Source organism: Nicotiana tomentosiformis, chromosome 2 (genome assembly GCF_000390325.3).
Source record: "Nicotiana tomentosiformis chromosome 2, ASM39032v3, whole genome shotgun sequence".
Classification (NCBI taxonomy): Eukaryota; Viridiplantae; Streptophyta; class Magnoliopsida; order Solanales; family Solanaceae; genus Nicotiana; species Nicotiana tomentosiformis.
Window position 1 is genome coordinate 64083250 of NC_090813.1, and position 13702 is coordinate 64096951.

The window sequence follows — 13702 nt, forward strand, 5'->3', positions numbered from 1 at the left end:
TGGCTTGTTATGGTCGCTATTTCCCATCACCTTATTATATGGAGAATATTTTTTCTTTTTAAGTAAACTAAACGTTCCCATTAGATAATTCCATATATTGGTGGGTAGCTGATCAACTGCTCATTCAGTTACTTTAAATTAAGCTAAAGAGCGTGATACCTTCTTTAATAATCTATGTTTTTTCATTAGCTAGCTACTTTCAATCTTTAAAATTTGAAGTTTTATTATCCATCATACAATTTTATACTCAATCTTGTCCACGAATTGCGACCTACTAGTGAAATATTTGTGTATTTATACTAATCGATATCATACACCAATCTTTTCTTAGCGTGGGTAAACCGATCATGTATCTTGGTTTATAGTAGGGAATAGTCTAGTAGCGAGGGGAATCAACATCAGAGGCGTAGCAAGGATATGAAACATATGGGTTCGGGATTCCAAATCTTTTAAAGTTAGTGGGTTCTAAATTAATAATTTGTACCTATTAGAATTTCTTAAAAAAATACATGATTTGGATCAAAGTTACTGGGTTCGCCCGAACCCGTATGTTCTACACTCCCTCCGCCCCTGAGCAACATAGCTTTAATTTCCTCGTTTAGATATGGATTAATTTTAGAAGTTACATAAAATATACTAGTAATGTTTGAAAGACAGACCGTTGATCTAGAGAAAGAATAGACAACATTTTATTAGTGGTGTACACAAGATTTTATGAGAGTAGTATCGCATCTATTGTCATAATCAATTTATTTTTAAGTGGAACTATTTTGGTTTTGAGACTTCAGTTCCTAAACCAAATTGATATTTACTTTTAAATGGCCGAGGCCAATTGTATATATGAATATAAAATTTTTTCTTAATATTATTTTAACATGTAAGAATTATTTTTCGCAAAACAAAGTTGATTGACACCCCTCAGTGAGTGGTGTTCAGTGTTCTGCCACTGCATGCAATTGCCATGTAATCAATAATTCGCGGATGAATTGTAGACGACAGCAGATTCTCTAGAAAACGAAAGATTCAAAGTTTTGATGCCGAGTCAATAAAATGGCTATATACGTACTGCTAAAATCACTAAAGTCAGCCATGTTGCATCTTTATAACAGTTTTGAATTTTCTTCAGGCGCATTTAGGGCATGATTCAGTTAGTTAAGGTCAGCTTTGATGTTCTTTCAAAAAAGAAACTTATAAGTTGAAGATATTAATAAAAAGACAAGGAGTGGACTAACAGCAGCCCATGTGTCTGTGTGTAATATGAGGAAACTTCGTGTGGATCAAGAAGACCGCAGCTAATTTGAGTAACTCTTCATTATCGACGTGCACAACCTTGGAAATATTTTGGTGTGAAACTAAAGCACATTCACATTAATCTTTCTACATTCTACGATTCCTCGCCGTGATCTCATAATTTTGTCATATTGCATGATCATCGTTCCAACTTCAATGCATGATCTTGGTATATATATACAGTGGCGGAATTAGGATTTTTATTAAGGAGTGTCAAAATATAAAACAAGTAAATATACACGAAATTAAGGAGGCTCAACACATAGTATATAACTATATATACATAAAAAGGTATTTTTTACGTATTTACACAGTATAATTTTTCGACGAATGTATATACATGGTCAAAATTCATAATACCTCGTCCAAAGATTTAGTAACCTAACATTCTTTAAAGAAAGAAGAAAGAAAAACTGGTACAATACAACCTTGCAAAAAATTTGACTCTAATATCATATGTTACAGAATAATTCCCTTCTTCGGGTAGTTTTATCTGCCTCTCCTCGCCCTGGATGTTTAATTAAAGCAAGTATATATGAATACTTAAATGGCGACTTTGAATTACCCAAAGCAATTTAAGATTGCTTGAAATAGTGATTTAATATAGGATTTAGCAAATTGAAAAACACTTGTTCCATAAATAATGGAGACTATGGTACAAAGCTAAAATGATGAACTAGAAATTTTCAAAGCAACCCACAAAACTTGGCACGATTAGGGCGCATTGCAAGAAGAAGAAAAAAAAGTTTCTAACTCGCATGCATAAATCCCACTTCCCACTATTTACCTCCTCAATTGTCTCCAACTAACCGCTCTTTACGACTTGTGAGTCAAAAAACTATCAATATTTTCATCTTAACTAACACATGATATTTCAACTTTCTCTTTCCAATTCCATTAGTCGAAGATTGGCTAAGTAGAAGTCTCAATCAAAGCACAGGAGGCTGTATGTGCTATGTATGCGTTAGACAATGCTACGCATTTGGATGTGAGAACTATTTGAGAGCATTAACCAATAAAATTGAAGTCTATCAAAGTGAAGTAATAACAACAATAACAATAACATACCCAGTATTATCCCACATCGTAGGGTCTGGGGAGGTTAGTGTGTACGCATACCTTACCCCTATTTTGTGAAGGTAGAGAAGTTGTTTTCAATAGACCTTCGACTCAGAAAAACATAAGCACCACATTAATTAAAAAAATAGACAATGAGGGACAATACCAAAAAGTCATATAAAAGTAGCATATAAACAACACGATAATAAGATAATCAAAATAAAAAAAAATGACGGGTATTCATAAAAACTTACTACCAACAGAATGCGAGAGTGCGTACTAATCCTATTGGTATGAAAAATCTATCACCTACCCCACTACCCTAATCCTCGACATCCACACCTTTGTATCAAGGGTCATGTCCTCGGTCAGTGAAGGTGCATCATGTCTTGCCTAATCACCTCTCCCCATTTCTTCTTCGGCCTACCTCTACCTGATCTCCGGAGGCCCTCTAATGTCAACCTCTCATACCTCCTCACCGGGACATCTGTGCTCCTCCTCCTCACATGTCCAAACCACCTAAGCGTTAAATTATCTTTTCCTTATTCTAATCTTGATGACATGCATGCATGGGCTCAGGTAGCCCTTTAGCCACAGGATACTCCCTTTGCTCCACAATAAGTGACCATTTTAATTTTTTATTTTGCTCCAAAATAAGTGTCCATTTACATAATCAAGAAGGAATTAATTTTTTTTTTCAAAATTTGCCCCTATTTACATATTCCAATGTGTCAAGATAACAATTAATTAAGGTTAATTTAGTGAATACATCTTTTTTTCTCTAAAATTTCGTATTTTCTTAATGGGTTATGTGCCAAAGGTAAAATGGTCATGGACAAGAGGGAGTAGCTTTCAAAACTTTCTGTAGGTTGTTCACATAGTTCCTGTGAATGGATTAGGACAAGTACAATTGTAAATTCTGGTATATATAAGTAAGGCCAAGATAAGGTCTTCTGGTCATAATACCATGATTCATGGAGTTATTTTGGTTGATTTAACTTTTATTAGGCGACAAGCAAATGACTCTTGTGACACCCGGCCCCGGCCTTCACTTTTTTCTTCACATCACAAGAAAATTATTAGTGCGTCCTTTTCAATGGCTTGTGTTTATGGGGCACTTTAAATATTAGGGGTGAAAAACGGGTGTATCCGGTCAGAGATGAGCAAATCGAAAACGAATAATGCAAAAAAGAATAAATTGTCCGACTCGATCCATATTTAATACAAATAAAAATAGGTTAACCGACAAATAATATGAATTATCCATGACTTATTGAATGTGATCATTTTTTAGAGCATTTCTAGTATCACAAATTTGAGGAACCCCCAATTTGAGTCTTTGCAAATGTAGAAGTTAAATCTATTGAATATCTATCGGTAATCCATTTTTTAAGTGGATAATATGGATCTTATTCATATTTGACCCATTTTAAAAAAATACATTATACAACCTATTTTTTAGAGAATAATGTGTATTTTGCCGCTGCTAAATATTATTAACTAATAGCCTACTATCTTTTTTATAATCTTTTTGTATAGGGAGAGAGTATTTATTGTGTTATTATATGATCGGGTTTGAACTAGTAGGCCCACCCGAGCCCAATGCACAGAGTCCAAGGTTATGGGTACGTGGGTAAATCCAAGGATTGGCCCAATTAGCTCGGCAAGCAAATTTTGCTGAATTCTTGTCATTTGTTTTTACAAATATGTGCTTGCAAAAATTTACTGTACAGGAAATAAAAGCTCTGCAAAAAAATTAAAATTTAATTTTTCAAAATTCCTAAGATGATTGAGACATGTGCCTCATAAGCCTATACACCTTGGTGCAACTCAGTTTTCTTTTTCTATCTAATCCATTTGATGACCAAGCACTTAACGAATTTAACAATTCTCTTAAGTCTTTAACTAAATAACTAAGAACTAAACTAATAACTTGAAATTTCAGCCATCAAGATGATAAGTAATTTCGAAGAACTAAACTGACAAATATAATAGTACTACTTTATATGGGACAATCTTTTTAATATGACACAAAAAATGAACTAAACTAGCCAAAATTATGACTGATCGTCGTTATTCACTTCTAAACTTATCAATTGAAAAGTATTAAATAAAATGAACTAACTTGGGCCAGAAAGTAGGCGCAAGACAGTCATGTTGCAAATTCAGACACAGTAAGTCAAGATTGAAAGCAAAGGAAGTAGGGGCGGATCGAGAGTTCTAAATTTATGTGTTTTGGCACCATAATTGTTTTATTTATTGTGTTCTGAACAGATTATTTATATATATTAAGTAAATTTCTTAATACTTAGAGTGGAGTATTATTTTTGCGCACTCGGAGTGACGTTGTATAATTTCTTTTATACCATCAAGTTAAACGTTATATTACTTTATTGTTACTATTGTTTATTGCTTCTTTTTCACTTTTCTTGAGCTAACGGTCTATCGGAAACATAGTCTTTATCTTCATAAGGTAGAAACAAATCAAAATTGTTTGCAGAAAGTATGCTGGGTTATTAAGTCAAGTCCCGCCATAAGTATTTGAACAAAAATACTGACAGCTGTCTAGCACCTTGAATATTTTGCCAACGTTCACTTTCTTTCCATAAATTTAATTTTCCCCTTTAATATATTCTGTGTAAAACACAAACAATATTGACATCTTAGCTTCGGTTCCGAGCCTAAGAAAAAATTGACCGTTGCTACCAAACCTAAGTTCAAAATCTCACCAAATCCTACAACTGCTTGAAAGCTGAAAGAATTCAAGAAATCACCAGCTCCTCGTTTCATTTCTCCAAAAAATAAGAAAAAATGGTTTCTAAAATCATCAAAAGAACTCCCACAAAGTCCATTAAGAACCGTAGAAATCTCCCTAGCCATCTTCGCCGTAGCAAGAAGAAATCCCCATCAGCTAAAAATGCAGCCTCTGTAGTTGTTGCTTCCATTAACAAATCCTTGTACACTTGTCACCGCCGTCTTATTAAACTCTTCTCAAAATTCACCCGCATTGCTACTCCTAAGAAAACTCCCAAAAAACAAGGATATCAGCTTCTTGGTAAAGTTTTTGATGAATCTGCAGCAAATGAGAGCAATTTGAGGCGATCGCTTTTTGATAACGGAAATGCCCTTCCCCCATTGGTGTCACCTGATAAAAAAACCATTTTTCTTGACTTGGATGAGACTTTAGTGCATTCTAAGCCAAACCCACCTCCAGAAAAGTACGATTTCATTGTTAGGCCGGTGATTGATGGACATAGAGTAGAGTTTTATGTGTTGAAGAGACCATTTGTGGATGAGTTGTTGGAGTTTTTGAGTGAGAAGTTTGAGGTTGTTGTTTTCACTGCTGGGCTTAAGGAGTATGCTTCTCTTGTTCTTGATAGAATAGACAGAAAAGGTTTGATTTCGCATCGGTTGTATAGGGATTCTTGCAAGGAAGTTGATGGGAAGTTTGTGAAGGACTTGTCTGATATGGGGAGAGATATGAAGAGGGTGGTGATCGTTGATGATAACCCGAATTCTTACCTTTTTCAGCCGGAAAATGCTATTCCGATTAGGCCATTTACCGATGATCTTGCTGATGGGGAGCTCAAGAAGCTCACTGAGTTCCTTAATGGATGTGTTGAAGTTGAAGATATGAGAGATGTTGTTAAGGTTTATCTTGCTGAAGAAGAAGAAGCATACACATCAGTAGAAATTTGATTTTGTTTTTCCTTACTTTTTTATGCTTAATTTACTTTCTAGTTCTGCATTTATTTGGTTCCTTTTCTGGAGGATTAATGTAATAGGTTGAACACTTTTGTGTTCAATTGGAAATGAGAAATGTAATTGGGAACTGTATACAATTTGGAAAAGTTTAGTGGTAAACTGTCCTCTTTTGTTCTCCTCGTCAGATCTTCTATGCAAAATTCCAAACAATGGTAGAAGGATTCTTGAATAGTAAGGTTGAAGTAAACTTACTGTTCTCCCAATGGAGACGAGTCAGTTGATGTTGAACTCAAAAGCTGCCAAACTTAGTAATCGAGGCTTTAGAAATTGATAAGAGCAGTTAGCATTGTGCATTCAAGAGTTCCAAGTTTAATAGATTTCCACTCAGTTGCTGGATTTAATCCTCTATGTTTATGCATCTCTATTCAGTTTCATATACATTCTATACAGATTCAGAAACTATGAGAACTGCTGTTGCACAAGTAATATGACTGTCGTCAGTCCCACAATTAAGCTGCTTTTAACTTGCCAATTGCTGTAATTTCATCAAATTATAAGTACATTTCAACGCAGCTTTCAACGGGGTCATATTGAAGGCGACATCTTTTTGCATATAAACTGACATTAGAGGATGCAAATCGTATAAATTTAGGGTTGCGTGTTTGTGACTGTGAAAGAGAGAATATGAAGTTTTATTAATCCTCTAGAGTACATGGTTGTAGCTTGAATCAACTTCGAACTTCACCCTTGTTCAAATGCAAACAATTGCTTGTCTAAGAGATAAGTGTATGTTTCCAGTTTTCCCCCATCAAGGTCATTCCCATAACCAGCATAAACAGACAGTTCGCATAAGAAGTGGATCCAACTTTTTAGAGGAAGACATCTGAAATCAAAAGAGCTGCTGCATGCACAACAAGTATATACACTTCTACAACCTTCAGATGAATCTCTTTCTCACAGTTATAGATTGTGAATTACAAAGAAGCTTATCCTGCCAGCTTCTTCATAAGGTCATTCATAATCCTTAAACTCATCGGGTTCTCTCTAAGCCCACTTCTTCGAGTTGCTAACTCTGCATAACCAGCAATGCAGCAAATCATTTTCTCTCACTAGTCACTACCAATTATCATCACATGATATCACCAAAAAATCTGGTGAATTGCTATGAAGGAAACATAAAATCAACAAGTATAGTTAACTGATAAATAGAAGGGAACCCCCTTTCCATCAGAATGGTGGCCTAAAGTCTAAAATAGAAGCTGGATCCTAATCCAAGGTAAGTGGGACAGTCTTAAGAAGTCTCTAAAAGCTAACATCACACTTGGCTCTCAAGATATGCAAGGAAAACCTCGTGGAACAAACATAAGAGCAGAAGGCACAGAGCTTCAGGATGATTCATAACTAGCTGTGAAGATCATCTTCAAGCTCTTGAAACTAAACTTTGCCTACTACTTAGCACCAATTCAACAAGTCGTTTTCATTAGGAAATAAGTCAATCATGTCCTAACTTATTACTGAAGGTTCAGGGATTCTTCAGATGGTTCAAAAGGGACAACAATGAGAGTTCTGAATTATTCAGAAAACGCCTCATACATGATCACTCTACCCCTATGCCGTCTATAATCAATGGCAATGGTGGTCACCAGCCAAGGCCGTGGGGCTTCTCGCCCGTTGACCCCATCCACTCCATGCCACCTATAAAGAAAAGCTCATTCTGTCCACATAACTTACACGACCCCATTCCTTTCATACTTACTTCTCTCCACCACTGTCAACTGGCTAAACCCTAAATCATGTACAAAACCATCTAATGCAAAGCTGAAAATCAGAAATCACACAGAGCAGCTCTGGCTTCAATAAATTTGGTTGACTACAAGAGCTACTGATTGACAGCACTGGTAAATCAGCGACCTTTTTTAAACCTCAAGCAGAACATTAATTTAATCTGTCTATTTAATTCAAAAACATCGAAAAATTAATAGCAAAGACGAATATGACATCCAAAATTAACAAGCTCATTACTGCAAATTAACTAGTCTGTACAGTATATTAGAGAAGATCACTCAATTCCTTCACGCTCAAACACAATGTATACAAAATCAAATCTTTTACTTCTTCTAAGCACAATGATAGGCCTAAATTTTGCTAATATCACAGAAACATACACATAGAACAGCTCAAATGAACTTCAACCAAAAACTCAAAATTCATGGGGAAAAAAGGAACATAATCGAAAAACAAAAACTAAAAACAAAAAGGTAACTTTTTCTTTTCACTTTTATCTCAATCTAACAACATGACAACTGAAGATCTGAGAGGGTAGTCTAGAAGCTTCAGATTTAGAGAAACAAGCGTCATCAAGAACATCGCTTTTACACCATCGACAATCTTGTTTCTGCAAGCAATCAGATTTTAACCCAATATTGCCACATTCGGGTACCCGATTTGGGTTTCTCCTACTACTCAATGGCTTTCGAATTGGATCTCCCAAAGTAAACCTGCTCGACGATAACAGTAGAAGAAGCAGTAAAAGTAAGAATTGAGTGCTGAGAGGTTTAATGGTGTGTTTCATTTTTCATATGCAAAAAAGAAGGATGAAAATTGTTGATTCTGCCAAAATTTCTTTGGAAGACAGCTCTGAAATGGATTTATCCAACATGGTTTGAATAAGGGCTGTGAAAAATAATTTCCCGAATATTTTTTACAGAACTTTAAAAACATAAAAAATTAGATTATTATGGCCCATGCAGGTCTCGAACCTGCGACCTTCGCGTTATTAGCACGACGCTCTAACCAACTGAGCTAATGGGCCTTATTGTCTAGTGGCTTATGCATTCTAATTAAGTAAAGTATTTTCTAATAAGTATATGATGACTTTGGAATATTAGTGAAACCTTGAATGGCTGAAATTATGAACACTCGAGAATTAGGAGACCCCTTAAAATTACAAGGAGATAGGAATAACATCTTATTGTGAGGGAAAGTGGCCATCAATTCATAGTGTAACTCTGTCTCATCTTTGGCTAAAAAAAGGTACAGTATTTTATTTACGGCCTGAAACCTATTTTGAACAATCATAAATTTAAGTTCCAAGATGAATAAACACAAAACTAAACCAGTACCAATAAAAAATTAATGAAGCAGCAGTGTGGTTGAGGTTGAAGGTAGTTGGAAAAGGATTTGGGTCAATTCAGATGGGAACAGATTAGCGATCCTACCATTTAACTAGCCGCATAACTATTTTATGGTGGTACTAATTTGTCCTCATATTCTAGAATCTGGTGCATGCCATGGGCCAAAAATCAGAACCAAATGACTTTACAGTCGATGTCGTTCCACTTCCCAAATATCCCAATTATTCACGACGACCTCTCAGAAATCGCATTAGAAAGAGCTAAAATGAACATATAAGCCATGCGTAGGATAATCAAATAGTTTTTAGTAGTGTTTTTGGTTTATACGCAATCGAGAAAATGTAGCGTAAGAAGATGAGCAAAGGCACGATAGAATGACACAATACAAATAATCCAAGTAAAGACCGGTCGTTATTCTTTCATTTTCATAAACAGAATAGCACTTTTCAAGAAATAGATTAGCTCCCAACTTGAGAAACCAAGACTTAACTATTGCACAAGGCCCTTTCATATTAAAGTTTAACTTTGAAATTCTCAAAAATGTTTTAGAATAAGCTGTAAACCGTGTCATGGAAAAGGGCATTAGTCATTAAAAATAAAGAAGTATACACTCATGACATATGATGTCAGGCTTACAGGAGACAATTTGAAACAAGCTAAAAATCCTATATATACACTAGGTTAAGAATTTGATTTTCCATATAATAAACTCTGCTGGTTAAGTATTTGATTTTTCGTATAGGTAGGCTTCTGTTATTAATGAAGTACTAATCATGCTTCAGGGTACAGGGGCGTCGTTCATGTTTGGCTTGGCAGTTGGGACTATTCCAATGATGTCAATGGCCGTGTTTGGTGATGGTAATTGTTTCCAAAAGACGAGGCGGCCACCGCCAACGGGTGGTATGGTAAATGGATTGGACGAGACTAATGTTGCTGGTGGCAGAGGAGAAATTACGTCTAGCACTAGTTCTAGTGCTTCTTCAATAGTTGGTGGAAGGAGAATGGGGCTTAGAGGAAATGTTAATAATGGTGGAAGAGGAAAAACTTACCCTAGTGTTCAGCTTGTCAAGGAAGTACTACCAGCTATAGTCCTGCGCTAGCTACCTGTGGTTTGAGGATTTCGTCTTTGTGTGTTGTGTAATATAATTAGTTTAGCCCCATGCGCTGTGATTTGTGTGTGTTTGTGTTTTTGTGTCACTATATACTCTAGTTCACTTGTGATCTAGCTTAGCACTGCTATTATTCTGTATTGCTGTAATAAACAATTAAACTTTCTGAAAAAACAAAATAGAAAGTTAGTAATACTTGTTTAACGAAATAGATTCTGGAAAACAAAAAACAGTATAGGAATAAATCGAGCCCACTGAATACACAGTGTGTCCTTAAAGAAATTATTCCCCTCAAGTACCCGAGGTGCTGGAATATATCCTCCCATGATAGAACGATTTAACTCACCAGTGTATTGGTACCAAAACTCTGATGAACTGCGAACCACTCAATGGTCGTAAAACAGACTGGAAAAAATTGTGCAGAAGAAGAAGAAGAAGAAGCTCAGAAAATTTCGTAAGGAAAGATTCTGGGATTCAAACTCTATTTATAGAGTTGCTGGAATTGGTTCTGAAAAGGTTTGCAACCTTTCAGAAACAACCTGGCTGTTGGAAAAGGGGTGTTGGAAATATTGCGAGAAAAATATATTTAAAATAATCCGGGAAAGAAAACGGGCCTGACCGAACCGGGTTGGGTTATTCCGGATTGAATTTTTCGTTAATTATTTAATTAATCAATTAAATAATTGAAAGGAATTTTGTCCAAAAAGATTAATCAATCAATCTTTGACCGAATCCGAATCCGAAGCCGAAGCCGAAGCCGAAGCCGAAGCCGAAGCCGAAGCCGAGCCGAGCGAGCGACGACGACGACGGCGCGAGGCTTGCCTTTTTCTTAACTCTTTAAGAGCTAGAAAAAGAGCAATTATATATATACCCATCAAAAGCCTTTTCTTTCTCCGATATGGGACAATGTCCCTTTCCCAAGGAAAACTCAAATATTTTATTTTTCCTCCATTTCTCATTCACCTTCTTTAAGCTACACAAGCTTAAAATCCCAACAATCCCTCACATGAATGGGGAATGGCTATAAAATAAAGGAATGTACGGATGCGTGTGTGTTTTACATACAAGAATTAATTGCATCTGGATAAGTAGGTTTCTCTTTGAACTTTCCGTAGTGAACTTATATCGGATATACTCGGTCAATCGGTAGATTTGATATCTTTGAACCGTCGAGCTTTGTTGTATACCTAGACAACATAAGTCACACAATCAATCCTTAACCATCTATGGTTCTCACGGTTGTGTTCGTTTCAGCCATGAACACCGCCTGGTTTCATGAGTGCTTAGAGAATGGGCCTTTACTTTCATTTCCCTTGAAGCGGCTTACACTTCACACTCACATAGGTGATTTCTAAACGTGTAATCCTATAGACACACTATCTGGTCATATCCTGCCAGACTTAGCAAATCATTAAAAAACCTTTAAGCTTTGTTGACTCATCAAAAAGCCTTAATGCTTTACCTCGATTTCTGAACATTGTCTTCATCACGAGAATGGGTTGAGTTATTTGACAATGTTGAACCGTCATTCATAACTTTGTTTGATCTCTTTGAACCTAGCTCGTGGGATCTCCAGTCTGCTAGGTAGAGTTACCGTCATGATGACTTGTCCTAGACCTTAACCCCATTCCCTTTGATGATCTTTCAACTGCCTCTCTAGATAGGCCTTTTGTAAGTGGATCCGACACGTTATCTCTTGACTTTATGTAGTCAATTATGTTAACACCACTAGAGAGTAGTTGTCTAACGGTATTGTGTCTCTGTCGTATATGACGAGATTTTCCGTTATACATAACGCTCCCTGCCCTGCCTATTGCCGCTTGACTATCACAATGTATACAAATAGGTGCCAAAGGTTTGGGCCAAAATGGAATATCTTCCAAGAAATTCCGGAGCCATTAAGCTTCTTTACCGGCCTTATCTAAAGCTATGAATTCAGATTCCATTGTAGAACGGGCGATGCACGTTTGTTTGGATGATTTCCAAGACACTACTCCACCCCCAATTGTGAAAACATATCCACTCGTGGATTTAACTTCAGATGATCCAGTAATCCAATTTGCATCACTATATCCCTCGATCACGGAGGGATATTTGTTATAATGCAAAGCGTAAATTTGGGTATGTTTGAGATACCCCAAAACTAGTTTCATTATCATCCAATATATGTGATTGGGATTACTTGTAAACCGACTCAGTTTACTAATAGCACATGCTATATCTGTTCGTGTACAATTCATGATATACATCAAACTTTCCAATACTCTTGCATAATCCAATTGTGAGTCACTTTCACCTTCATTCTTTTGAAGTGCATAACTCACGTCAATTGGAGTCTTGGCAATTTTGAAATCCAAATACTTGAACTTGTCAAGTACCTTTTCAATGTAGTGAGACTGTGATAATGCTAGACCTTGTGGAGTCTTGTGAATTCTGATTCCTAAGATCACATCAGCAACTCCTAAGTCTTTCATATCGAATTTGCTAGCCAACATGCGCTTAGTAGCATTTATATCTACCATGTTTTTGCTCATTATCAACATGTCATCAATATATAAACAAACAATGACTTCATGACCTGGAGCGTTTTTAATGTAAATATATTTATCGCACTCGTTGATTTTAAAACCACTTGCCAATATTATTTAGTCAAATTTGGCATGCCATTGTTTGGGTGCTTGTTTAAGTCCATAAAGTGACTTAACAAGTTTGCACACTTTCTTTTCTTTACCAGTTACCACAAAACCCTCAGGTTATTCCATGTAAATCTCTTCCTCTAATTCTCCATTTAAGAAATCTGTTTTAACATCCATTTGATGGATTTCAAGAACATACACGGCTGCTATTGCCACTAACACCCTAATAGATGTTATCCTCGTTACTGGCGAGTAAGTGTCAAAGTAAATAAGGCCTTCCTTTTGTCTATAACCTTTGACAACAAGTCTTGCCTTATATTTGTCAATAGTGCCATCAACTTTCACTTTCCGTTTAAAGATCCATTTCGAACCTAAAGGCTTATTTCCTGGAGGAAGATCTACCAATTCCCATGTATGGTTATCCAAAATTGATTGAATCTCACTATTGACTGCCTCTTTCCAAAACGCTGAATCAGACAATGACATAGCTGCTTTAAAAGTTTGAGGCTCATTTTCAAGCAAGAATGTCACAAAATCTGGTCCAAAGGAAGTAGATGTTCTTTGACATTTGCTACGCCTTAGATCTTCTATACTTAGAGTATTTTCCTTTGGTTCTTCCCGAGGTCGTTTAGGTCTTTCACTTAACGACTCACATTCAGTTTTATACGGATAGATTCTTTCAAAGAATTCAGCATTATCTGATTCCATTACCGTATTAATGTGAATTTCGGGATTATCAGATTTATGAACCAAAAACCGACATGCTTTA

At 36.1% G+C, this 13702-nt stretch overlaps 1 protein-coding gene and 1 non-coding gene across 2 annotated transcripts; one reads left to right on the top strand and one right to left on the bottom strand.

Moving 5' to 3' along the window:
* The first annotated feature begins 5036 nt into the window (after positions 1-5036).
* LOC104090454 (uncharacterized) lies at positions 5037-6234 on the top strand. The gene has a single exon (XM_009595551.4). It carries the CDS (start codon positions 5161-5163, stop codon positions 6046-6048), a length of 888 nt encoding a protein of 295 aa, XP_009593846.1. The 5' UTR covers positions 5037-5160; the 3' UTR covers positions 6049-6234.
* Positions 6235-8792: 2558 nt separating this feature from the next.
* On the bottom strand, positions 8793-8866 carry TRNAI-AAU (transfer RNA isoleucine (anticodon AAU)). The gene has a single exon. It is a non-coding gene; the product is annotated as a tRNA-Ile (tRNA).
* Between the last annotated feature and the right edge of the window lie 4836 nt (positions 8867-13702).

Coding starts and splice junctions, on each gene's coding strand:
- LOC104090454 (XM_009595551.4), top strand. CDS start 5,161: ATGGTTTCTAAAATCATCAAAAGAACTCCCACAAAGTCCATTAAGAAC.